The following is a 24,718-nucleotide window of genomic DNA, read 5'->3' on the forward strand; positions in this document are numbered from 1 at the left end:
GCGCCGACGCGGCGCGCCCATGGTGCCACGCGCCGGCGGCGCGTGCGCGGCGGGGGCGGGTAGCGCGGCCTCGACAGCACGTGGGGAACGGGACAGGTACGGGACCGGGATTGGGATAACGGGTAGGGACAGCCACGGGACAGGGGCAGCGGGCAGCGGGCAGCTGCAGGATCGGGACCGAGATAGCGACTGGGATACGTACGGGGTAGGGGCAGGTGCAGGATCGGGCTAGGGGTGGGACAGGGAGGGTACGGGGACTGGACAGGGACGGGCCGGGGCTGGGCGGTGACGGGGGCAGGGCCCCACGGGGCCGGGGCGGGGCGGGAGGTCCCTGGGCACAGCCCCCGGTGCAGGGCGGGCGGTGCCGCCCTCCGCGGCCGGGCCCTGTCCCTGTCCCGGCCGCGTTCCCATCCCGGCCCGTCCCCTTTGCCGCGGGTGTCTCCTGGCCCTCGGGGGCGGTGCCGGGCCGGTCCCGCCCGGCGCTGACGGTGTTGCTGTGGCAGGGCAGGGCCCGCGGAGCCCCCGGCGCCGGGAGGGGATGCGAGCATGGCCATGGCCCAGGCGGGGGCCGCGGCCGCGGCTGCCACGGGGCTCCTCGTCTTCCTGCTGTACTCCGCCATCCACAGGGTCGAGGAGGGACACCTGGCCGTGTACTACAGGTACGGTGCCCCCGGGAGCCCTCCCGGAGCTGGGATTCATCCCCGGCCCCAGCGAATGCGCTGTCCTGCACTTCCCTCCGGTGTTTTCCCCCTGGGTGGGCAGCCCTTGTTGTTTGTGCTCCCTTCCACCCGTGCTGGTGAGTCCCAGACTCCCTGGCCCCATGCAGAGCCCTCGTGTGTTTGGGTCTCTGAACCCTTAGCTTGCTTTTCCTCCTTCTCCTTCCTCCCTGCTCTTTTCACAAGCTGGATTTCAGAGCTTAGAGCTCCGGGACTGTCCTGCCTTCTCACATCTGTTGATCTCGCCCTGTGCCAGCAAGAGCCATCACCTTTGTCCCAAGCTGTTCCCCAGCCGGAGCTCCCTCTGTGTCGGTGCTTTGGAATGTTTTCCCTGCCCTTCCCTCTCAGCACCGTGGGCCGTTTCCCTTTAATCACAAACGTGTTGAACGCGAGATCCCGGGGGATTTTTCTTTGTGCTTTGGGCGAGGGGCTGTGCCCAAATCCAGACTGGCAGTATCACATCCACGGCTGGATTTTTCCATGGTTACCAGCGAACTATTTAGAGAGGAGAAATCTGCGTTCTTGCAGCTCTGAGCAGTGTTGCAATGCTGGGAGGGTTTAGCAATAGCTGCCTGCTCCAGGAGTTAATGGCTCGCCGGCCTCACGCAAAGTTTAGGAGGCAAAGATCAGTGCACTCGGCCCTTTTGTTGGGGAATTGCTGGTAAATGTAGGGTGCTGATGCAATTCTCTGTGACCCCTGGTACTTTGAACTGTCCCTGCTCGCCCTCAAAGCCAGTCCTTGGCGTTTCCCACCTCCCTGAGCCTTTCCCTGTTTTCCTCCCTCTCCGCAGGGGCGGTGCGCTGCTGACCAGCCCGAGCGGCCCTGGCTACCACATCATGCTCCCGTTCATCACCACCTTCAAATCCGTGCAGGTCAGTGCCCTCTCCCTCCCCTGGGGAGCCAGGATTTGTCCTCTTGGAGAGCTTGGAAGGTGTGTGTGTGTGTTGCTGGGCCTGGCAGTGTGCTGCTCAGGGGGGACAGTCCCTGTTTGTGGCTGTCGCTGTTCCCCAGGAGCGCCGCCACGTTCCTGAGCGTTCCCGAAGCAGGGAAACAGGCACAGCTGCCTGTGCCTCCCCCAAAAGGCAGGTGAGGAGAAGCTTTGCCTTCTGCCCACACCTTCAGGCATCACAGGGGAGGCAGAGGATGCACTTTTGGCTCTGTGCCCCCACTGTGGGAGTCTGGGCACAGCAGGGCCGTGCCAGAGAAGGGAGCGGTTTGTGAGTGCTGGCTGTGTTTGTGTTGCAGACCACGCTGCAGACTGATGAAGTGAAGAATGTGCCTTGTGGGACAAGGTATGGCTTCCATTTGTATTTCTTCTAGGTGCACTCTGTGGGACCATTTGCAGTGCTGGGACACAGGGAGTGGGAAGTAAAGGCCATAAAATTAATCCATGTGCACGTGACTATCCCACCGTAACAGAATGGGAAGCACAGGAGGGGACGTTGGCTCTTGCTGAAATTGTTGTTCAGAGGATGTTTGTATTTATTGTGATGTTATCCTGAATTTTTCTGGGTTTCTCCCCTTGTTGTTTGTGCTTTGATCTGCCCTCAGACTGGTTATTTCCACTCTGAGTCCTGTGGCTCGTACAAGTGCTAACCCCAGCAGTGGGCAGAAGTAAACAGGGAATGGGAATCCTCCTGATGGGGGGCAGTTCATTTCCAAATGAAATCCCTGCTGCGTAATTAGGCTGATTTTTCTGTCAGCACAGACCTGCTTGAGTTGTAACAAGCAGGAGGAGAGGGCTGGTTGAGTTGGGTTACGGATCCTGTTGTGTTGGTTCATCCACAAGTTAAACTGATGACTCTTCAGGGTAAAAAAAACCCCTGGTGATTCTCCTTGCCTTTTACATTCAGTGTCCTCAACAAAATTCCTGTTTTAAAAAACCAAAACAGCAGTGACTGGAGTGGTGGCACACAGTGACCACATTGAAATTAAAAGGTGGGCATTAGTGGCAATGTTAATAAAACAAAAGTTAATTTTGATCAGGTTTAACCCATATTAACTTTCTTGGAGTTGTTCAGTATCAGACATCTCTTGGGCTTGATAAAGGTCTCATGAATTTAATTTTAGATCTTAAAGGTTTTTCAAGAGTGTCTGTAAATAATGTTAGTGTTCACTGCTGCAGCTTTCACAGAATCACAAAATGGTTTAGGTTGGAAGGGACCTTGAAGCCCATTCAGTCCCACCCCTGCCATGGGCAGGGACACCTTCCACTATCCCAGGCTGCTCCAAGCCCCATCCAGCCTGGCCTTGGACACTTCCAGGGATCCAGGGGCAGCCACAGCTGCTCTGGGCACCCTGTTCCAGGGCCTGCCCATCCTCCCAGCCGAGAATTCCTTTCATAGATCTCACCTGAATTTCCCATCTGTCAGTCTGAACCCATTCCCCCATGTCCTGTCACTTCAGGGCCTTGTCCAGAGTCCTTTTGTGGTGAGGTAAACAGTCTTTAGGCCAAGCAAAAGGACAAAGGTTGAGGCCAGAGCCAGCCTCAACCATTCTGTGCTCCTATGATTTAGGAGCTGAAAATTAAGTTCCCATTGAATTTCAGCATTGTGGGGTTCAGCTGTGCAATGCAGGTTGTTGGTAAGGTGCAGGCAGTAAAAATGGGCTTTAAACCACCAGACAGCTGGTGAAAACAGCTCTCAGTTAATAATTGAATACGCTCCTGACCAAAGGCCCCAGTAGCCCTGTCCATATTTCAGGTGTTGCTGCTGGAGCCTTTCAGCTCACTGCATTTGGAGTCCAAAGTCTGTGGCTGCTCGATGCCAAAGCTTTGCATCTACATTTCCATAGTAAAACATGAGCTTATAAATAGCAAGTGGAGCACACCTGGAGTGTCACTGTCCCAGTTCAAAGTCTGTTACCAGAATAGATCCTAAAGAGTTCAAGGTTTTGTATTTGCATATTAAACCATCAGATTTTAAAGGCTGGGTTTATCTTCCACCATCTTTATATTCCTGTTCCCTGTGTACTTATCTATATTGGGAAGCTTTTGACTGTCTGTGTGGGTGTCCCATCCCCAATTTTTGCCTTACCTGTTTGTACCTGGCAGCATTAACTGCTGCCATAATTAGCACTAGCTGCCTAATTATGCTTAAATTTCTGCCAGTCTATGTGTTGATCCTCCTTTTATAGATTTCTCTTTTCCACGTGGATTTCTTCCTGTTCCTTTCTTCCCTGCAGACTTTGGGGTCTGAGTGGCACCTGTTTCCTCAAATGGCATGACCAGCAGGACTGATTAAATTTACTTATACCACACCACATTATTATGAATTAGTCATAATAATGGAATAACAGTGGATAATATCCCACTTATTGTCCCAGACTGGCTGAGATCCTCGGCAGGGTTGTTGTGGAAGGTGCTGGTAGAGTCAGACAATCCTCAGTGGTCTGAGGTGCCATTTCAGACCCTTTCCTGCCAGAGAGGTGATTTAGGGCTGTGGATGAGTCCTGAGAGGATCCAGGGTGTTGCAGACACTCTTTTTCTTTCTACCATCCCTTCAAAATTGAAATGCCAGGTTTGCAGCAGATAAAGTCATCCATCACCAGTGTTTTTAGCTCATAGTTGTCATGAAGCAGGTTTGGAGCAAGCACAGGCTGGGCTTGGGAAGCCTTTTCCAAAAGAGCAGCAACAGGCAAGTTCAGGTTGTTTTTCTGCAGACTTGGCTTGGAGCTGCCAGAGATCAAGATCTGCAAAATAGGAACTGGAGTTTGTCGTGGGGGATATGTTTGAGTTAAAGCATCACAGAGACTGAGTTTGGAAATGTGGGAGTTCCACTGCCAGGAATGAGCTGTCTCTAAACAGTTCCTGCTGAAGCTTCTGCTCTGTGATATGCCTTTGACCCAAGGACATCATCACAAGAGTATTCTGCTTTAAAATTAGGCTCTCAAGAGACTTAGAGCTGTTGAAAGTTAAGTTTTGGGTTTTTTTTTCTTCAGTGTAGAGTTTGTGCTCTTCTCTGGTGTTACAGGTACCCAGGGGTGGGCATGACTTTCTGAAAGTCACACCAGATAAGAGCAGAGGCTGGGGACAAGCCTGACCCCTGATTCCCCCCCTTTTCCCTGCCAGTTTGGCAGCACACCCTCCCTCAGGGAGAGGATTGCCTGCAGGCTGCCTCTGCTAAAGTGCTTGTGGTGTTCCTGGAGAGCCACGTGCACTGTGACACTGGAGCTGGGAACATGGATTGAAGTCTGCCATGGGCTTTGTTCCTTCCTTTCTCCTGGGCCTTGCCAGGCTCCTGCTGGAGTTAGTGATTGTATGAATCAAACCAAGAGTTTTTTCTGTTTAATTGTTCTGTTTAATGTGTTGCTGCCTAGAAGAGCAGAGGTGCATCTGCATTTTGTGTCACCTGCTGTCCTTGCTGCCTTTCTCTCTGTTTTCCTGATAGCTGCAGCTGCATTCCTGTTCAGAAATGTTTTCCTTTGTCTGGTTGAGTAGGAAATCACAGAGGGGAAGGGAAGTGCTTTCAGGCTTGCTGGAGCATGCTTGTGGTTTATGCAGAGGGCAGGGATTCGCTGCCATCTCATTGCAAGATGCTCAGAATGCAGTAAAAGAGGGATAAAGGTGCCTTTGCTTTAAATATGTTAACTGTTAACAGCTGCAGTGGTAACTGATGAACTCTCTTTTCCTTGCAGTGGTGGTGTTATGATCTACATTGACCGAATAGAAGTTGTGAATAAGCTGGCTCCATATGCAGGTATTTCCCATCCTGGTTCAACAGGCAGAGCTGGGACTGGCTTCACTCACCCTGTGGCAGCTCTGTCTTGGTTTTCAGGTCTTCCTTTTTCCATGCCAGGAAAACTTCCCTGTCTGTTTCCATTTCTTGTTACCCTTATGGCTCCCAGCCCTGTAGTGTTGATCCCAGGTGCTTCCAGCTCGGCTCCTGAGAAAACTGCAGAGACAAAACCTGTGTAGGAGCCTCTTGCCTTTTTATTTCACCTAGCCAAAGACACAGACAGCTTGTTTTGTTCAGCTGCACAGCTTCATGCAAAACTCCAGCATTGCTGAGGCACTGGAGGATGAATTCCTGTTGTAATTTATAGTCATGGAGGGGTGTGGGCTGGAAGGGACCTTCAAGATCATCTTGTTCCACCTCCTGCCATGGGCAGTGACACCTTCCACTATCCCAAGTGGTTGTTCCAAGCCCCATCCAGCCTGGCCTTGGACACTTCCAGGGATCCAGGGGCAGCCACAGCTGCTCTGGGCAACCTAATGCCAGGTCCATAAAGAATTTCTTCCATATACCTCACCTAAATTTCCCCTGTGTCAGTCTGAACCCATTCCCTGTGTCCTGTCACCCCAGTTCCTGATGCAGAGCCCCTCTCCAGCTTCCCTGTATCCCTTCAGGCCCTGGAAGGAGCTGTGAGGTCTCCACACCCCCTTCCCTTCTCCAGGCTGAGCAGCCCCAGCTCTCCCAAGCCTGGCTCCAGAGGGAAGTGGCTCCAGTCCCCTCAGCAACTCCTTGGCCTCCTCTGGACCTGCTCCAACACTTCCATGTCCTTCTTATGTTGGGGGGGAGCAGGCCAGACCTGAGCACAGGATTCCAGCTGGGGCCTCAGCAGGAGCAGAGGGAGAGAATTCCCTCCCTTGACCTGCTGGCCACGCTCCTTTTGATGCAGGATCTGGTTGGCTTAAATTGTAGGAATGATCCTTGTTTTCACTTTACAGGAGTACCTGTTCCTATGCATGCAGGTCCTGGTGAGGCTTTGCTGTTTCATTTGTTTATGCAGGTGATAAAACAGGACCAGGCAGTACATCTTTCCATGACTGCTCCTTAAAGTTGTGTAATCCATGCAGCACTAGTGGATGTGCAGCAGGCTTCTCCCTGACAGCTGGGCAGGGCAGCTGTGGCTTTGGCTGCCCAAGTCCTGAAAACCAGTGTTTTCCCAGTGCTGCACTGCTTCCCTGGCATCCTGACACGTGCCAGTGGTGACCTGTGGTGATTCTCTCCCTTCCCCAGTGTACGACATCGTGAGGAATTACACCGCAGACTACGACAAGACCTTGATCTTCAACAAAATCCACCACGAGCTGAATCAGTTCTGCAGCGCCCACACCCTGCAGGAGGTGTACATCGAGCTCTTTGGTAAGTGGATGGCAGCTGGGTGATCCCAGCTGGGATCCCACTGCAATCTTCCTGGAATATCTAACAACCAGCCCCTTGGACCACGCTGTCCCTGTGCTCCTTTAACATCCATGTGCCACTTCCCCTGTAACTTTAGTGACTCAGGTGTCTTTGTCTTTCCCCATCTGCATGTGGGAATTTGATCTCAGTCTTTTTCCACCTATTCTGGATGCAGGCAGCAGCCACTCTGCTCTTGTACGTGCAGTGATCGATGCCTGTGGCCTTCACTGTGACAGTGGATTTGTCTTGTTCTGTTTCTGCCTTTCTCTGTTGCTGGATTCACTTTTGTACTTTTACAGCTTCCTTCTGGCTGTCTCTAACAAGTGAGAGCTGGAAGGTTTTTCACAGTGCTTCAGGAATTAGCACAGGTCATATTCTCCCTGGTGGATCTGTCCTCTAAAGACAGAACAGTTTCTGTTCCTTCTTGAGTGGCTGAGCAGGGGAAAAATGGCTTATGGAAGATAAAAGGTTGTCAGAATTTTAATAAAAATGTACTCCAAGTCTGAGTGCTGAGAAGGGATAGACTTCTACCATAGGCTCTGAGCATTCTTTCTTGCTGAGATGCTGAAAGCCATTTGCATTTAGTTCAGAAAATACAAAATCATCAACAGCTGAACTTTTCTAGTCACTAGCACATGACTTCAAGGCCTGCTGACTCTGCCACACAAGCTGTGGGGGAAAATATGATGAACCAATCAGTCTCTCTTTTGTCCTCCAAAAACAGATCAGATAGATGAGAACTTGAAGTTGGCCCTGCAGAAAGACCTCAATGTCATGGCACCAGGTCTCACTATCCAGGTGGGTTGTGGCCTTTCAATAAGGAAATATTTAAAAAGGTGGAGAAAGACTTTTTGCCAAAGCCTGCAGTGACAGGACAAGGGACAACAGTTTTAAACAGAGAGATTAATGTTTTATGCTAAGGGTGGGCAGGCCCTGGCACAGGGTGCCCACAGCAGCTGTGGCTGCCCCTGGATCCCTGGAAGTGTCCAAGGCCAGGCTGGATGAGCTCTGCCCCTGGTGGGAGTGTGGGTTGGAAGGGATGGCAGGAAACAAAAGTGTAGGACACCTCTGGGAGCATGGCCATGCTCAGCTGTGTTACACAGGAGGGTTAGACACCACTGTCCACAGCACTGCAGCTGGTTTTGCAAAGAGATGTCTTAATCTTCGGATTGCATCAAAATGTTGCATTCAGAACGTGCTCCCTTTTTCTCCTTTGACAGGCTGTGCGTGTTACAAAACCCAAAATTCCAGAGGCCATCCGAAGAAACTTTGAGCTAATGTGAGTAGCTGGACATAAAATTGCATTAATTAGTTTTGAGGGTCCTGCACAGGCACAGTGCTGTTGGAAAGCTCTTTCCTGATGCTTGGGGAGTGAGAGGTCAGCTCTAGGCAGTGTGTGCTTGGCCCAGGTGCACTTGTGCCTTCTGTTTTCCATTTCCATACTGAAATCAGGGCTCAGGGGTCTCAATGTCTTGCCCATAAGCTCCCCTCCAGGATCTCTGGGATGCCCTTGGGCTGAAGGAGATGTTGGATCTCCTTTCACCTTTGGTTGAGTAAGCCCAGCTCCCAGCCCATGTTGCCCTTCTCCTCATCCTGAGGGCCTCAGACTGGACTTGTATCCAGATGTGGCCTTAGCAGATGGAGAGGGGGTTGATCCCTTCCTTTGGGCTGTACACGTGCTCATACAGCTGCAGACAGAGCCAGTCCCCACAGCTGTGAGCAGGGAGCTGGCAGCTGGCTGGCCCCTTGTCCCCATGGCCTCTCCTGGCATGCAGAGCTGCTCCTCATTCCCTTTTCCCAGAATAACACTTCTCCCCTTGCAGGGAGGCTGAGAAGACCAAGCTGCTGATTGCAGCCCAGAGGCAGAAGGTGGTGGAGAAGGAGGCAGAGACAGACCGGAAGAAAGCACTCATTGGTAATGTCACCAGCACAGGCTGAGCCTCCATTCCTGCCTTCCCTGCTAGGCTGGGGCAGGACATTTCCATCACTGACAGCTCCCCAAGGGAGGCACAGCCAGGCTGCACAAGCAGTTGTTTTGAATATCTGAGTGAAAATCCCAAAGTAGCAGAGCAGGGAGCACCTCTGTCCTGCAGCAGGGACAGAGGAAATCACTCTGCTAGAAAGACTGCTTGAGCTTGAATCTCTATGTCCCTGTGCCAGAGGGATCACGCTTGTAAATGGGATGTCAGCTCTGCAAACATCAGCACTGTGTTCTCTTCCTGTAACTCTGCTGCTCAGAGTACAGACTGGCACTGAGAGGGAAGGGAGGGAACAGGGAACCAGCTCCTGCTGTGGCAGACCCTGCAGCCAGCTGCTGAGCTCAGGGTGCTGGTCTCAAGCCCTGAGAAGCAAATTTCCCAGCTGAGCCCGTTGTGATTGCAGAGGCAGAGAAGGCTGCACAGGTGGCCAAGATTCACTACCAACAGAAGATCATGGAGAAGGAAACGGAGAAGCGGATTTCTGAGATTGAAGGTAACCACCCTGCTGGGGCCGTCTGCTGGTTGGGGCTGGTGGCAGGTGGAGGAACCTCAGGCCTGCTAAAGTCATTGAGGGTGCTGCAGGGTGCAAGGCTGTGCCCTGGGATTGTGCCTGCCCTGTGCATGGAGCTCTCCAGGAAGCTGCAGGACAGGAACAGGCTGTCACGGGTGTCCATGGGATGAGGGCTCACTGAGCCCCAGTGTGATGGGGCTGTTCACTTCTGTTCCTAATGCTTTCTTTCCTGTCCCTCCTCTGCTGCTGTGTTAGATGCTGCATTCCTGGCAAGGGAGAAGGCAAAAGCTGATGCAGAATACTACACTGCTCGGAAGCTGGCTGACTCCAACAAGGTGAGCACTGGGAAGGTGGTCACTCACTCTTCCTCCGCACAGGAGATCAGCTTCAGCCAGGCAGTGCTGGAAAAACACTTGATCTAACACAGGAGGTGGCTGCCTGACATGAAACCTAGCGCTGTAGGGCTCAGAAAGTTGTCTCTTAGAGTCTCTGGTTTCTGTTTTTTGCAGCTGAAGCTGACCCCTGAGTATCTGGAGCTGATGAAGTACCAGGCAATAGCTGCCAACAGCAAGCTGTACTTTGGTGACCGCATCCCCGGCATGTTCCTGGATTCCTGTGCCTTCCAGCAGGCCAACCTGAGGACTGCCCATGAAACCAGCCTTCCTGCACAGGGAGCCCCAGACACCTCTGGAGAAAGCCCCCTCAGAGGCGAGGAGAGCACTGGCTGAGGGAGGCAGAAGGGAACCCGGTGTAGCTCAGCAGCGAGCCCGGCTGTGACCGGGGACGAGGCCCTGTGTCGGTGGGGCAGATGCAGCACATGCCTGGACATCTTGTGTATAGGTGGCAATTGGGTTGATTTTCTTCTAGCAACAGATTGCAAGGGCTCTGCCTCTTCTGTTTCTCCCCCTGTTAAATTGGTGCTTCCAAAGGAGGGATAATCCTGTACTAACATACCTATACTGGAATATTAAACGACAGACAGCAGGAAAGGCTCCCGGGGTAGGTGCAGTTATTTAGCAGGCACTGCTCTGCAGGAAGGAGATGTGGCTTTGAGTGCTGTGTCACTGCACAATGGTCATTGCTCAGCACTCCTGGCTGAGGCTGAGTGAAGAGGAGGTTCCCCTCGTCCTGCCACTGAAGCTTGGCTTGGTGAAGGTTTCTGCTGATGCTGTCTCGCTCTCCTCAAGGACTCCAGTGGAGTGGACTCTCCTTGGCCAGCGTGTTCCTGCTCAGGGCAAGGAGTGGTTTGCTGTGGAATAGGTTATTGGAGTAGGATCTGCACAGCCATAGTATTCCTGTAGACAGCAGTGCTAGATGACAACTCAGAGGAAGCAACCTCTGAAGGGATTCTGCAACCCCCCTCTCCAAGCAAGAGCCTCGCACTGGCTGCCTGGGACTGACTGTGGTGCTCCCACTGGGTGGCTGAGTCTCATTTGCCTCCTGAAGCAGATACCAGGAGCACCTTGGAGCAGCTGGTTGGGAACAGAGCCTGGCAAGTCTTTGCTCAGATTCCAGCCTCCCTGGAAGTCATTCACCAGGGAAAGGGGGCTGAATTTCCACTGCTCTGCCGTGCTGGCAAAGTGAAGGGGAGAGTGAAAGGACCCTGCTGTGCAGCAGATCAGATGTTTGATGCTTCAGCTGCAAAGTAGGTGAGGCATTGCTGCTCTTCCATGCAAAATCCACTGCTCCAGGAAGTGGGGCCTGCTTTGTATGTCCCTGAACAGCCATGGCAAGGAGTGTGTCCCTGGTCCTCTCACCCCTGGCCAGGCTTGCTGGCAGATGGATATTCAGTCCTGATTTGTGCTGTGATATATCTGACCCTGCTCTTGGTGTGCTGTGGCAGGGTGAGGGAGGGGTGCTCGGGGAGGGGGGAATCTGCTGGGAAAACCTGCTTTCAGCTTTTCCTCCTTGTTCCCTCTGCTTGTGAGGATGTGCTTGCTTTTAGGACCTGCCCCTCGTCGTGTTCTGTGGGGATCCAGGGTGCAGTGGCTGGGGAAGCAGCTGGCAAGAGCTGGAATGCTGTTCTCCAGCTGGGAGCACCCCAGCACTGCCTGCTGCATGTTCAGAGACCTCTCCCTGTGCATCCCTCCTGCTGTCCTGTCCCCTCAGAGCAGCTGTGCCACCCTTGGAGGGGCTGGGGGGTGGTGACGCTCCAGGCACTCGACCTGTTGAGATCCTCTGTCCCTGGCTCCATCTGCAGCCTCACAGCAAGGGGAAGGGTGTGTTTAACTTCTGCTATTGAGAAACATTCAACCCAAACCAGCTTTACCTGTGCTAGTGATGTCCCCAGAGGAGGTGTGTGGGTTTTGCAGTGCTGCATCCCCAGCCTGTGTGGCTGGGCTTATGGCAGTGTCCCTCCACAGGGAAGTTCAGGAGCACACAGTGCCTCCTGCTGTCCCTGCCCTGCCTGCCTGCCTCTCCTCCATCTCTGGGGCAGAGCAGGCTTGTGTTGGCCCTGTCCCTTCTGCAGGGTGTAAGACATAACTGTGGGACTTTGCAGCAGTTTTGGGTGGTCTTTCTTGTCCTCCATCTGCCTGCAAACTCTCAGGGCTCAGTCAGTGCTCTCTGCCCCAGGAACCCAGCCATGGCAGGAGCCAGGGAACAGGGCACCAGGGCAGAGAGGCAGTGGCAGTGTGTTTCTTAATGTTTGAAATGTCTCCTGGAAATGCTCCTTGGCTTGCAGGGTCCCCATTTTTCCTGTGGGATGGGCTTTGAGGAAGGAGTGTAGTCTCATCTCTGCCCTGCCCCCTCCTCAGTGTTGCAGCAGGCCCTTGGCACAGACACACTCTCCTCACCCCAGCAGCACCTGCTTTGGTCAGATTTTGGGATGAGGGCAGACTTTATAGGCTAGAAGCACTGCTGGAGGGAATGGTGGCAGGGATGTAGACTCTGATTTTCTTTGTGTGTTACTGGGGTTGGACACTCTGGGCATCAGGAACGGCTGCAGGCAGTTCACACCTCTCCTGCAGTGATCAGAGCGAGATGTCCACGCAGGGAGCAGGAAAGCCTTTCAGGCCAGTGCAGGAAGAGCTGCTTCCCTTTGGATCCGAGTCTTGCTGTGCCTCCCTGGGTGGGTGCATGACTGCCTTAAGCGGCTGTGTATGCATCAGCCACCTGCCTGTGTGGTGTGAGGGACCCCAGGGGCTGCTCCCGCTGTCCCAGGTCCTGCAGCAGCACGTGTGATGCCCAGTGCCTTCTGCAGCAGCCTCCTCTACCCTCCCCTGCCTCCCCAGCCCCGCTGCAGCAGCCCCAGCGTGTGCAGGAGGTGGTGGCCACGGCTTTGGCACCCTGGCTTGGGCTGTGCTGCCCTCTGAGCCCCGGCTGTGAGCAGGGACGTGGCTGCAGCCAGGATTTTGGGATTGAACTGGCTTTTCTCTCCGCTCCCACGGCCTGCGTGGGCCTGTGACTAAAGGGGTCTGCCCCTGGATGCACATCTCCTTAAGGAAACACGATACATACGGTCAGGTTTACATTCACACTGTTCTTTTGATAAAGCAGAATAAAATTATTTTGTTACCATTTTTTGGGATGGTTTTGTGTGTCCTAGGGCTGGTGGCACGTGAAGCGGGGGACCCCTCTACCTCTCCCCCTAGAGCAGCACTGCATGGTGTGGATGTCCTCAGCTGCAGCGACTGCCACGCTGCGAGCCCCATGAGGAGCCTGTGCCAGGATGGTGCTGAGCATGAGGGGTGCAGCATCCTGGGGCAGCCTGGCTCTGCCTGGCTGGCAAAATGTGCTGCAGTTTGGCCCCCGTGGCTGCAGCACTGGAGTTCAGCTCCGACCCTTTACCCCCTTCCGTGATCCCCGCACAGCTCCCTGCCTGCTGCCACCCCGCTGTCCCCTCCTGCCCAGACACACCCCATGACACCTCTACCTTCAGTCTTTATTAGTATAAAAGCCTTGAACCTAAATTATATCAAAAAATGGGAAGCCTGGTTTTACAGCAAGTGGCTCAAAATGGTCACGTAAGGGTCATAAATAAATGGCTGCGGTAAAAAGGCTCCCAGGGAATTCCCTTTCGAACAATAACTCAAGGAATAACTCCAGAGATGAAAGCCCCGTGGGGAGGCCAAGCCCAGCTTGGACCTGCCACAGCCCCTGGTGACATTGCCCCCATGTGATGTCCCCAGGCCAGGGCGGTGTTCCCGGGGCTCTTCCTGCCCTGTGATGCCAGGAGCTCCTCTCCGCAGCCCCAGCAGGGAAGGGCAGGAGGAGCAGGACACATTCAGGATGTCGGGAGAGAAGGCAGCAGCTCCCAGGGCGCAGGAGAGCCTGGACCAACGTGGGGCAGCCCTCCAGACCGGAGCTGGCACTGTCCCCGCTGCTGGTCTCCTGCTGACGGCTCCCCCTGGGACAGCCCTGAGGCTGCCGAGTCCATTAAGGCACAACTGGAGGATCTGTAAACACTGGTGCCCACCCCGGGCAGGGTCCGAGGGTCCGGCCAGCAATTCAAGTAAGGGTGGAAGCGAGACGGTGGCTGCCCAGCCGTGCCGCCCACCCAGCTGTGCCGCTCCTCTGCCGGCCGCCGTGGCGGATGGAGCATCCTTGGTCACCTCCTGCCTGGGGGCGGCTTCAGGGCCACCTTCGGCGGGGGACACCGCTGAAAGGCTGGCGGTGGCAGGGCCGGTCCCTCGCCGCGGCTCGGCACTTTGCCCTTCAGCGCTGGGAGAGGTTTGCTGGGCGGCTTCGGCTTCGCCTGGCGGGAGGAGAGACCCGGGTGCCTCAGCTGGGCCCCCGGGACGGACCCGGAGCGGGGCAGCGAGCGGAGGGAGGGAAGGGCTCCCCCAGGCCACCAGCCGGGGCCACCGCACGGATGTGGCCGCACAGCTCGGGCTGAGGCCATCGGGAGCGCTGCTTACCTGCGGGGACCATCCCGGAGGGGTCCCCTGCGGGCCGGGTGCCGCCGGCTGCAGGGTGAGCAGGGGGCTGTGTGCCCGGGCAGCCCGCGGGGCCGCGGTGCTGCTGACCAGGCTGGGCTGGCCGATGTCCCGGCCGGACAGCTGGCGGCGGCCCGGCCGCGTCCGGCCTCCCTCCTGGAACAGCGGGTTGGCGAGGCCCGAGGGAGTCCCGCCGGAGCTCCTGTGGGACACAGGGACCATGTGGGGCTGCTCCGGGCACCCCTCGAGCTCGGCGGGGCAGCGGAGACGGGAATTACCCTTTGTGGGAGCGCCGCGCCGCCCTGGCTCTGAGGAGCACCACGCCGCTGCCCAGCCCGATGCCGGCCAGGGCCAGCACGGCCAGCACGGCCGCCAGCACCACGCTGCCGCTCCCTGTGGGGACAAACCCGGGCGCTTGGGGACGGAGCTGCGCCTCCCCGCCGGGGCCAGCCCCTTCCCCAGGCTCCCCCTCCTCGGGACGTACCCGCGGCTATCCCCGAAATCTCCTGCTCGCAGTAGGGCGCTGCCCAGCCGGGGTCGCAGTGACACTCCCGCCTGTGGTTGCACACCTGGGAGGAGCGGGGAGAGGTCAGGGCGGCGGCCGAGCCCCGGGGCCCCGCCGCAGCTCCGGGAGGGGCGATGGCATCGCCTACCCCGTGGTTGTTGCACTTGGCCGAGCAGTTCTTGTCGCCGTAGACCAGGAGGTTCTGGCAGCGCCCGGCGTAGCAGACCTGGGGACAAGCGGGGGCGGGCTCTGAGGCTGCCCCGGGGCCGGCGCTCACCCTCCCCCGGCCCGGCCCGGCCCCGGCCCGGCTCTCACCATCTCCTCCCCGCACTTGGCTCCGGTGGGCACCAGCCGCAGCTCGGCCGCCTCGCCGGCGTCGCTGCCCGCGATCACCGCCTTGCACTTGAAGCGGCCGAAGAAGTAGCCGAAGGAGTAGTAGCCGCTGCCGAGGATGGGCTGGGCGCTGTCGCTCAGGCACAGCAGCGTGCCGCACTTGACATCCCTGCGGGACACGGGGCCGTGAGCGCCGGCGGGCGGCAGCTCGGCAGGGCTGGGACATCCCCCCCGAGCCCCCCGTCCTTACTTGGGGCTGCAGGGCTGCTTCCCGTACTCGGTGAGGCAGTGCAGGTGAACGTGCTGCTCGCTGTTGTGCTTGAAGCAGACGTCGGGAGCCACCTGCGCCTCTGCGGGACACATGGAAAGGGTCAGGCGGAGCTCAGGGATCGGCAGCGCCGCAGCTCGGGATGCGGGAAGGGACCGCAGCCGGGCGATGCGCTGGCCCGGGGGGCTCCGGGCGCATCCCGCAGCAGGAGGATGGGCAGGGAGGGGGCCCTACCTGCGCCCCAGAGCGCCCGGCACTGCTCGCCGTGCGAAGGGCAGGCCCCGTTGTAGCAGTAGCCATTGCCGTGCTGGCAGGAGATGCCGTTCTCCTGGAACACATCCTCCGGACACTCGGCGCTGAGGCCGCTGCAGTGCTCGGCAAGGTCGCAGTCGTTCTTGCTGGCCCGGCAGAGCGCTCCTGCAGCCTTCACCTGCACGGAGAACGGGGATGTCGGCACTGCCCGGATGCTCTCACTTCTCCAGGCACCACAGCGCAGCAAAACCCTGGTCTGGGAAACATCTCCCGGCGCCCCGTGGATCCAGACTCGACACTCTGCTGCTGGCTGAGCTACTGCACAGCACGGAGACTCCTCCAGGGCTCGGACCGGCTCTTCCCCTACTTCAGAACCTGCCAGAGCTGCGTCCCTGCGGACGGCAGTACCTTGCAGTCCTGGCAGCATTCCCCTCGGGCACACTCGGCTCCCTCTCTCAGCTGGCACGTGGTGGCATTGCAGCAGCGGTCCGAGCACTCCTGCAAGACAGGGATGGGATGAAACCCTCCTGGAAGCCCCCTGAAGGACATTTTCCTTCCTTTCTGAGGGGACCAGGTGCCCACTGTGGTGTAGCTGCCATGGGCTGAACCACGGGCCAAAACCACAGCAACATCCCAGGTGGGACCATTCCTGCTGCCTTTTTATCCCTGTTACCAACAACAAACCAAAGGACCAGAAAGGATTTTTTCAGAAGAGGGAGTCTGAGCTGAGCCCCTTTGCACGTCTCCAGGAAGGAGAAAACCTGAGGATTTCTGTGCTCCCTGGTCAGGGGAACATTCCTTCAGGTCCCAGCACAGGGCTGGGATTTATCCCAGAGGCATTGCCTGTCTGTCTCAATTCCAGCCTCCATCCCCGTGCTGGTAGGGATGAGAAACAGCAGAGCACAGCTCTTGAAAGAGCAATGCCCTGATGTCCCCTCCTGGGTCACCTCTTTGGAGGACGTGGCAGGATGTCCATCTTTCCTAGGCTAAAATCACAGCCAGCCACATGAAGGGGGGCACACATGAATATCCTCCGCCAGTTGTTTTTTGGCAGAAGGACCAGGAGCACAAAGGGACATCTCAGGTCCCTGCTGCCCACCCAACCCTCCTCCCCAGCCCTTTAGGGAGCATCCCCACCTCTGGAGTGCCGCAGTCACACTGCTCTCCCCGCTCCACAAACTGGTTCCCGCACACCGGCCCCCCGTACAGCTCGTCCGCCCGCGGCACGTTCAGCAGGCAGCTGGTGCGAGGGTCCCCCAGGAACTGCCACATGTCCTGCTCGCTGCACCGGCTGAAGAGCTTGGGGTAAACCAGCCTGGAGGGGCACAAAACCCAGCGGGCATGAGCAGAGAGCCAGGGGGAACCCACAGGTTCAGAGGCACCTGCAGTGGGGTGGGGTGGGGTGGGGTGGAAAGTCCACCCAGACCTGACCGTCCCACCGGCTTCACCCCATCAGGGCACCCTGTCCCAGGACACCTCTGTGTGTTTGGTGGCCAGGGATGTCCCCCTGGCTCCTTCACTCACCCAACGCTCCCTGCCATGACACACCCCCCGTCAGCTTTGGGGATGGGGCAGCGGCAGCCGGCGACGTCTTCGTCGTGAGACATGCCCAGGTTGTGCCCCATCTCGTGAGCCATGGTGGATGCGGCGCCGATGGGGTTTGTGCTGTGATCCTGTTGGGATGAGGAGCCCAGCGTGGGTTCAGTGCCCCTGTGGTTTCTCCACAACTTCAGGGGCTCTGCAAGGTGTCTCCTCACGCTGCCGTGCTCAGGTAAGGGAAGACACAAGCTTGGTCTCTCAGGGCTGTCAGTGAGCTTAGACAAAGTGGCTGCTCCAAAAATAATGTTTTGTGGTGGGTCTGGGAGGCCACAGGTCCCACAGCCAACCTCTCCTGCTCCTGGGGAGGAATGAGGAGCAGAGCCAGTCCCAGCCACCTGATAGCCTCCTGAAATCCCAGCTCCTGTGTCCATGGAGCTTCTCTGGGAAGTTTTCCAGGTGTACCCCAGGTACCCAGCTGGGTGTCCACAGCACCTCTCTGGGGGTCAGCCACTTAGGGGGTGGAGATACCAAATCCAGCCTTAAGGCTGCTGAGGGGGAAAGCTGGGGACCGGTGGAGGAGGGAGTGGCTCTGGAAGACGCAGGGCAGGGAGGGCAGAGCACAGGACCCACCTGGTTGACGCCGCCCGAGTCTCTGGTGCACATCACCAGCTTCTTGGCCAGCCCCACAGTGTTGCCGTGGAAATCGACACCCCTGTGGGATTGAGATGCCACAATGGCCACCCTGGGTGGCTGCAGGGCCGGGAGGGTGGCGAGGTGGCCCTGTCCTTACGTGATCAGCTGGGCGTTGTCGTGGGGTTTCTTCCGCAGCAGCTCCGACTCCCGCCAGTGCAGGAAGTTGTCCAGTGTCACCTCGGGGTTGGGGCTGACGGTGATTTTGTCCCTGTGGTTCCACACCTCCAGGCCAATCAAGGCCACCCGCAGGCGAAGGGGCTGGTAGAGCTGGGGTGGGACAGAGAGAGCCTGGATTTGGGCTGTGGCAGCAGATGGGAGGTCCCACCTGCCCTGGGGAACTCCTCACTGGCAATGTCAGCTCTGTCACCCTCAATAAATAACACAAGCTGGGGTGACAGGATTTCCCCCCAAACCTCTGGGCTCCCTCTTGGCTGGTGCAGGCTGGGCTGCTGCTCCCACACTGCTAACCAACAACTGAGGCTGAAGCAAAGCCATCAGGAAACCCACCACGGTCTGATGCATCCCTCCCTTTGTTAGCAGCCACTCCAGCCTGAGAGTGGCCACGGGATGTGCTCCCAGCAGTTACAGGACAAAAATTCCCTTCCATGATGGACAGAGCTGAGCCACTTGTCATGTCCACGCTGCACACGGGGTTGGCCAAGGGATGCTGTCACCCTGCAGCAGCCCCTGTGGGCCTGAGATTGGCTCCAGCTCCTCCACCCCACCCACAAACTGTGCCACCTCCTCTGTGCCCAGTGGAGCTGGGTCCAGAGCCCCGGGCTCACCTTGTCCACGTGGTTCACGATTTCCTTCATGCGGTTCTGCACGGTGCGGAGATCCTTGTGCTTCCTGAACTATGGGAAGGACACAGAGACATTTCCAGGGTGGCTTTCAGCTCCTCACTTGCAGGGAGTGACAGCAAACCCACAGGCACTGGTTCTCCCCACTTTACCTCCTGGTTGTCCGCCACCAGGACCAGCTCCACGTACCGGGGACCCTTTTGTATCGGACCTGACTTCTGAAAGGGAAGAGCAAAGAGGGTTCGGCTTGCGGCTTGCCAAGCCAGGCAGCCGACCCTCCCATGGGATGGGTCCTGGATGACCTCCCAAGGCTAGCAGGTCTCCTAGCTCGGCTCAGGGATGTGGTTTCGCTGGGTTTCAGACAGGACCCAAGCCTGCTGCTGGGATAACACAGCAGAGCCCGTGGGGTGGGAGGATGCTCCTGCTAACGGCGCAGGATCCCAGGGGCTGTTCCCACCAGAAGCTGCCTGTGCTGGGGCACCCCACCAACAACTCGTGGGGCATCGCCAGGAGGCAGAGAACGCCTCCATCCTCCCCGGGACTTCTCGGGAGCCCGGCTCAGGAAGGAGCAGCAACGCAATCCCTACCCAGCGGTAGAGCTTCATGGCTGCGGGGATTTTGGGCTCGCGGTCGTACTCCAGGGTGGTGCCGGGCTCCCGGCAGGTGCCGCGTTTCCCCCGCAGGTGAGCTGCTCGGTACACGGCGTGCCGGCCGGCCACCGCCCCCTCCAGCGGCTCCAGCAGGAAGGTGGTCTCATTCACCCGGAAAAACCCACTGGAGAGAGAGAGAGAGAGAGAGAGAGGGGTCAGGCATCAGACCCTACACACACCCCTGTGATGCGTGCCCCACCCCTGGAAGTGTTCAAGGCCAGGTTGGAGCACCCCAGTCTAGTGGAAGGTGTCCCTGCCCATGGCATGGGGTGGGATTTAATGGGCTTTAAAGTCCCTTCCATCCCAAACCATTCCGGGATTCTGGGATTCTGTATGAATACAGCTGCCAAACTGGCTGCTGGATTGGAAGGGGACAAGCTTTGGCACGGCACCACAGCATGGGGAGGATCAGGTGCTTTAGGCAGCAGGAATGTGCCAGGATTCAACAGCTGGTCCATTAAGGATGGATCCAGAGAGGGCACTCCTGTCACCCCATTGCCATGAGTCAGCCCCCAAAAGTGCCCTGCGCTTTTCCTGCCGGACACACAGCTGGGGTCAGCATGGACAGCAGGAAGAGGGATGTCATCTTCCCTTCCTGCTGGGGAAAGCTGAGCTCTCACTCTGCCAGCACGGCTCACCAGGGCTCGGTCACACCGGGGCTCGGTCACACCGGCTCACCGGGGCTCGGTCACTCTGTGTCACCGGGGCTCGGTCACACCGGGGCTCGGTCACACCGGCTCACTGGGACACGTGCCGAGGCTGGCTGCTGTCCCCCAGCCAGGGGCAGGGCTCCAGGGAGCCGGGCCCTACCTGAGCCCGCTGCAGGTGCTGATGCTCGCTGCCGAGTCGGGGTGTCCCCGCACGCGGCCCTGGTAGAAGCAGTGATCCTGCCGAGAGAGAGGGATGAGGTGTGGGGGCTGCACCCCAAGCGTGGTGGAGCCCCACAGGGGTGGGAAAGCTGCTCCCCAAGGAGCCAGCCCCTACCTGGGTGTCCGGCTTCTCCGTGATCTCCGTGCCATTGGCCGAGTAGTGAGTCTCGGTGTAGTGCTGCCCCAGCAGGGCCCTGCGGGGTGGGGAAGGGGTGTCAGCACCACCCTGCTTTGGGGGACAGCATGTGGGGACTGTGACCCCTCAGGTGGGCTTGGAAAGGAGGGAATAAAGTGCTCTGGGCTGAGGGTTTGGTCACAGGTGTGGTGACACCAGAGAAGGGTGGTCCAGGCCTTGGAGAAGGGACGCAAGGATGCAAACCCCGCCTCGGGCCACCCCTCCCGCACTCACCTGTTCTTCTCCAGCCACAGGAGATATTCCCTGCCTTCGGCACGGATGCCGTAGAGGATGTGGCCCGGGTAGGTGCTCTGCAGGAAAGAGAGGTGCCATCAGAGACCTGCTGCCAGCTGCAGCCAGAGCTGCACCAGAAAGGGGACAGGGTCTGTGTGTGCCCTGCTGAGAGCCCGGCCGCTCACCCTGGAGGCAGCCAGCAAAGACACAGGAAATCAGAAGAGAAGGAAGAAAGCATGTGGGCAATAACGCAAATCCCCGGCACATCCTGAGATGAAGAACAGGTCACCAGCGAGGAGATGGAGTCAGCAAAGTCTGGTTTCCCGTGTCTGACACATGGCTGCAGATGGCCGTGCCAGGGACTGAGGTTTCCTACTCATCAGTCACAGAGCTCCTTTTTTGGGGCCTGAGTTCAGCACTTACTCATCAGCTGAACCACAAAGATCCCTATGGCTCTTATCAGCAGAGAATGATCTGGCACGCCACATCACGTTTGGGGAACAGCCTTCCCCTGGCTCTCCTCGGCCTCCCAGAGCACATTTTGGTGTCACTGTGTCCCAGGTGCCCTTGGCCGGTGGGAGGGAGCTGAGCCCTCAGGATGGCAGAGCACATTTTGGTGTCACTGTGTCCCAGGTGCCCTTGGCCGGTGGGAGGGAGCTGAGCCCTCAGGATGGAGATGTTCCTCCAGGAAAAGCGTTTCCCTCTGGGCTATCTTGTGATCTCCACCTCCAGAGGCCTCACCCCACTGGGATCACTGGGAGAGACTGATGGTCCCTTGTCAGGCTGTGCCCTTGCCACGAGGGATCTGAGACGCCTCCTGAGGGCACATCCTCAGCCCTTGCAGAATCCAGGTGTGGAGAGAGCTGAGCCAAAGGCAGAGCAAACCTTTCCCACGGGGCCAGCATTCCTCGGGGATGAGGTGTGCTGCCTCTCCCTGGGGAGGATGACAGCACCGGCTGTCACACCACGGCTCAGCATTCCCAAGGGGATGAGCTGCACCCTGCAAGGAGCCAGGCTGAGCGGAAAGCGCTGCTGATGCGGTGCCAGCGGGGCCAGGTGAGAGGGTTTGCCTGTCACTCAGCTGCCCCGATTCTCCCCGCTTTGCAATTCCAGGCTGACGTGCCAGGGCCCTCGCGGGTCCCTGGAAAATTCTTCTCTTATGAAGAGCGTCTCCCGCCTGTCCCGACCCCTGTCCGCCAACAAAGCCATCCTTTGTTATTGTTGGCAAGGCCAAGGCCAGAAGAGGTCTTAAGGAATGGCAGGAAAGCACATGGAAGGGGGTGCTGGGTCAGGGAGCGTCTCTTGGAGACGACCGCAGGGCAAGTTTAAAATAAGAAGTCCTGATAAAGCTTCTCTGAATCACCCCTTTCCTCATTAGCATGGGCTGTGCAAGGGCTCCAGATGGGAAGGCTTTGGGAGCAGCTCTGCGAGCCCCGTGGCCGTGCTGAGCCAGCACAGCCACAGCCAGAGCGCAGGGACAGGAGGGATTTCTTCCAGCTGGTCTCAGTAAGAGACCCAGAGAGCTTGCAGAGGATGGGCACGGGATGTCCCGTCCCAGCCCAGCTCAGGGTGTTTCTTCCCTGGGTGGGAAGAGGCAAAAGGCCCTGCAGTGGGGGCTGGGCTCACTTTTCCAGACCCCTTTCCACGAAGAACCCAGGTGTGCCACTCTCCCTGCTGTGCTGGTGGCAAGGCTGGCACCCAGGAGATCCTGTGCTGCAGGACCCAGGGCTCCACCCCACCTGCAGGGATGAACTTCTGGATTTAAGCAAAGCCAGGGTCTGCTTCAAGCCTCTCCTGGTGGGTGGCCCTGCTGGACCAATCCCAGGTGTCCCAGAACCAGCTCCTGCTGGCCCATGGAGGAGCCAGCATGGAGACCACCCATGTCTCTCTCAGAGGGGCTAGGTGGTGGTCAAACCTTGCTGAGAACTTCTTCCCCACCCCAATGACCAGGAGAGCAAACCTAACCTCTCTCCAAGAGGAAATAAAAAGGGCTTGGAAAGCAGGAGACTCCCCACCCTCGGCAAGGCAGGTTTGGGATGTCCAAGGACCACGCAAGCCAAGACCAAATCCCCATCAGACAGCCCCCGTGGCAGCCCCGAGGTGCACAGCTCGTGGCAGATGTCTTCTCCAGAGGGATCCCGAGGTGGGTGAGCTCCCCGTTCCGGGGGGATCGGTGCCGAGTCGCCCGGCGCACACCCGGCACAGATGGCGTCTCTAAATAGCCTGGGGAATGTTTGTCTCGTGGACAAGTTTAGGTTTCTAGAGCAGGGAAAACAGATGCTTTCGGGGAGTGTTTTTGAAGCTAGCTTATCAGGAAGGGTTTGAATCACAGAGGAACGTGCTGTATGGCACTAGGGAATGCGTGTCCCCGCTCCCTCCATCCCTCCAGGCGCTAAAATCGGCGCTTTTTGGGTCTAGAAAAGGAGTAAAAAAAAGAAAAAGAAAAAATTGGCTGAATTTCACTGTAAGGCAATGAGGAAAGTGTCTTTGAGGTCAAGGCATCCTACGGACGTCGACATCAAGCACTCCAAACTCCTGACTCAAACCCCATTCCTTCCCTCAAATTGCCAGGTTTCCCAAGAAAAACAGCACAAAAAAAAAGGGCTTGCTTTCATGTGGATTTCTGCAACTTTCTGATTCTTATTTCTCTGTCCCAAAGGACAAAAAAAGCCCCAGCTTCAGCAAACACAGCAAGAAAAGTGCTTACAGCTCCACGAGGCTTCTCAAACCCCTCCTTAAGGAAAGACCAGATGTCACAAGATCACGGCACGGCTGCAAGAGGTGGCACCGCTGGGTCACGTCTCCAAAGAAAGCACTGGAGAAAGCAGCCCCTATCTCCAGGAGTGCACCCCGCTGTCTGCAGGTCCTAATTAGTCCCAAAACAGCCCAGAAAAGCTGATCTGATTCAACTGCTTCAGCATCTCCATGCTCTGGGGTGGAAGCAAGGCAAGGAAATGGGCGGCTCGTCGTTCTTTTGGTGCGGGGCTGAAGGGGTCTGGCCAAATGCATGGTCAAGGGGTCCAGCTCTGAGCCTGGTGGTGGGACAAGATCCCTGCTGGCTGCAACCCCCCGGCTGTGCCGAGCTGTGACTCACCGGAGGTGCAGAAAGGTCCCTCTTCCCCCGGGGCAGCGGCAGCTCCCGCGGCAGCACCGTCTCGTACCTCTCGACGTGCGGGAGCTTCTCCTCCAGCCCGGCACCGGAGCCTGGGAAAAGCCGAAGGGCTTTGAGACAAATGCCCGGGCACAACCGAGTCATAGAATATCCAGAGTTGGGAGGGTCCCACAGGGATCACTGATCCAGCTCTTGGGCCCCCACAGACCCCCCAACAATCGCAGCCTGTGCATCCCGGGCTGTGCTGTCCGAACGCTCCTGGAGCTCCGGCAGCCTCGGACCGCATTCCCTGGGGAGCCTTTCCCTGACACCCACCCTAAACCCTCCCTTTCCCGTCCGACACAGCTTCACGCCGCTCCCTCGGGTCTGAAGCCAGGGGGCAACGAGAGCATCCAGCGTGAGGAGACAGGGGCTGAGCCCGAGCAGCAAGTCCTGAAATACCTGCTGGGAACGCAACTCCCCGGCGGGCTCCGGGGAGCTGCAGCCCCCCCAGCCCGGCGCCCACAGAGCGCTCAGCATCATCTGAGAGCGAGAGAGTTCCTCTGGGGCTGGGAACCCGCGCCGAGCCCCTGGTGCAGCAACACAGAGAGGTTTTCCAGCTCCCCATGGTGATGCCACCGCGTGTGACTCGGCGTCTGGCGGCTGTGGGGGCTGTTTGGGAGAGCGGCTGGTGCCTGGGTGGCTCAGCCCCCTCCCAGCCTTCCTTGGATGTCGGAACGGAGAATTTCTGCCATAAACCCTTTGCTTTTCCCGGGAGCTCCAAAATCCGGGCTCGGACGGGGCTGGGTGCTGGGGCTGGGGGTGCCCAGGGGCCTCGGCCACGGCCGGGAGCAAGATGAATCACGGGCGGCTGAGTGATGGGGGACCCCCGGCTCGCCGCGGGCCACCGCTTGCGACCCTCCTCTCGCCTTGCCGGGGTGCCCGGGAGCAGCCCCGAGGGAGCGAGCCTGGCCCCGGGCGTCCCCTCTCCATCATCCTCCCCCACGGGTGGCGAGAACAGAGGTGCACCCCGGGACTTTTCCGCGGAGGGAGGAATCATCCCCATCCCGCGGCGCCTGCATCCCGGCGCCTCCATCCCT

The 24,718-nt window shown here is 57.8% G+C and overlaps 2 protein-coding genes across 2 annotated transcripts; one reads left to right on the top strand and one right to left on the bottom strand.

The window, feature by feature from the left end:
• Window positions 1-455: 455 nt before the first annotated feature.
• Window positions 456-12,853, top strand: ERLIN1 (ER lipid raft associated 1). Its single transcript, XM_033515578.1, is given in 12 exon segments — window positions 456-659; window positions 1,508-1,589; window positions 1,963-2,009; window positions 5,353-5,414; window positions 6,678-6,803; window positions 7,567-7,640; window positions 8,063-8,121; window positions 8,666-8,757; window positions 9,225-9,314; window positions 9,588-9,667; window positions 9,842-9,985; window positions 9,987-12,853. Coding segments are annotated over 12 exon segments (1,092 nt in total). The 5' UTR covers window positions 456-546; the 3' UTR covers window positions 10,110-12,853.
• Window positions 12,854-13,782: 929 nt separating this feature from the next.
• Window positions 13,783-23,783, bottom strand: ADAM8 (ADAM metallopeptidase domain 8). The gene is made up of 20 exons (XM_033515694.1): window positions 23,622-23,783; window positions 20,528-20,604; window positions 20,234-20,312; window positions 20,060-20,136; window positions 19,187-19,373; window positions 18,752-18,817; window positions 18,585-18,653; window positions 17,897-18,066; window positions 17,737-17,818; window positions 17,092-17,240; window positions 16,705-16,882; window positions 15,976-16,065; window positions 15,550-15,745; window positions 15,298-15,397; window positions 15,030-15,216; window positions 14,863-14,940; window positions 14,694-14,778; window positions 14,488-14,602; window positions 14,192-14,411; window positions 13,783-14,028 (listed from the first exon to the last, which is right to left on the bottom strand). Exons 1-20 carry the CDS (start codon window positions 23,781-23,783, stop codon window positions 13,882-13,884), a joined length of 2,514 nt encoding a protein of 837 aa, XP_033371585.1. The 3' UTR covers window positions 13,783-13,881.
• Between the last annotated feature and the right edge of the window lie 935 nt (window positions 23,784-24,718).

The sequence above is a fragment of the Parus major genome, chromosome 6 (genome assembly GCF_001522545.3).
Source record: "Parus major isolate Abel chromosome 6, Parus_major1.1, whole genome shotgun sequence".
NCBI lineage: Eukaryota > Metazoa > Chordata > Aves > Passeriformes > Paridae > Parus > Parus major.

Excerpts from the sequence above, each read along its gene's own strand:
- ADAM8 (XM_033515694.1), bottom strand. The coding sequence starts at position 23,783 with ATGACTCGGTTGTGCCCGGGCATTTGTCTCAAAGCCCTTCGGCTTTTC. Across the intron at positions 18,067-18,584 it reads TCGTGAACCACGTGGACAAG|CTCTACCAGCCCCTTCGCCT; the intron begins GTGAGCCCGGGG and ends GTCCCACCCCAG. Across the intron at positions 14,941-15,029 it reads CCAAGTGCGGGGAGGAGATG|GTCTGCTACGCCGGGCGCTG; the intron begins GTGAGAGCCGGG and ends GCTTGTCCCCAG.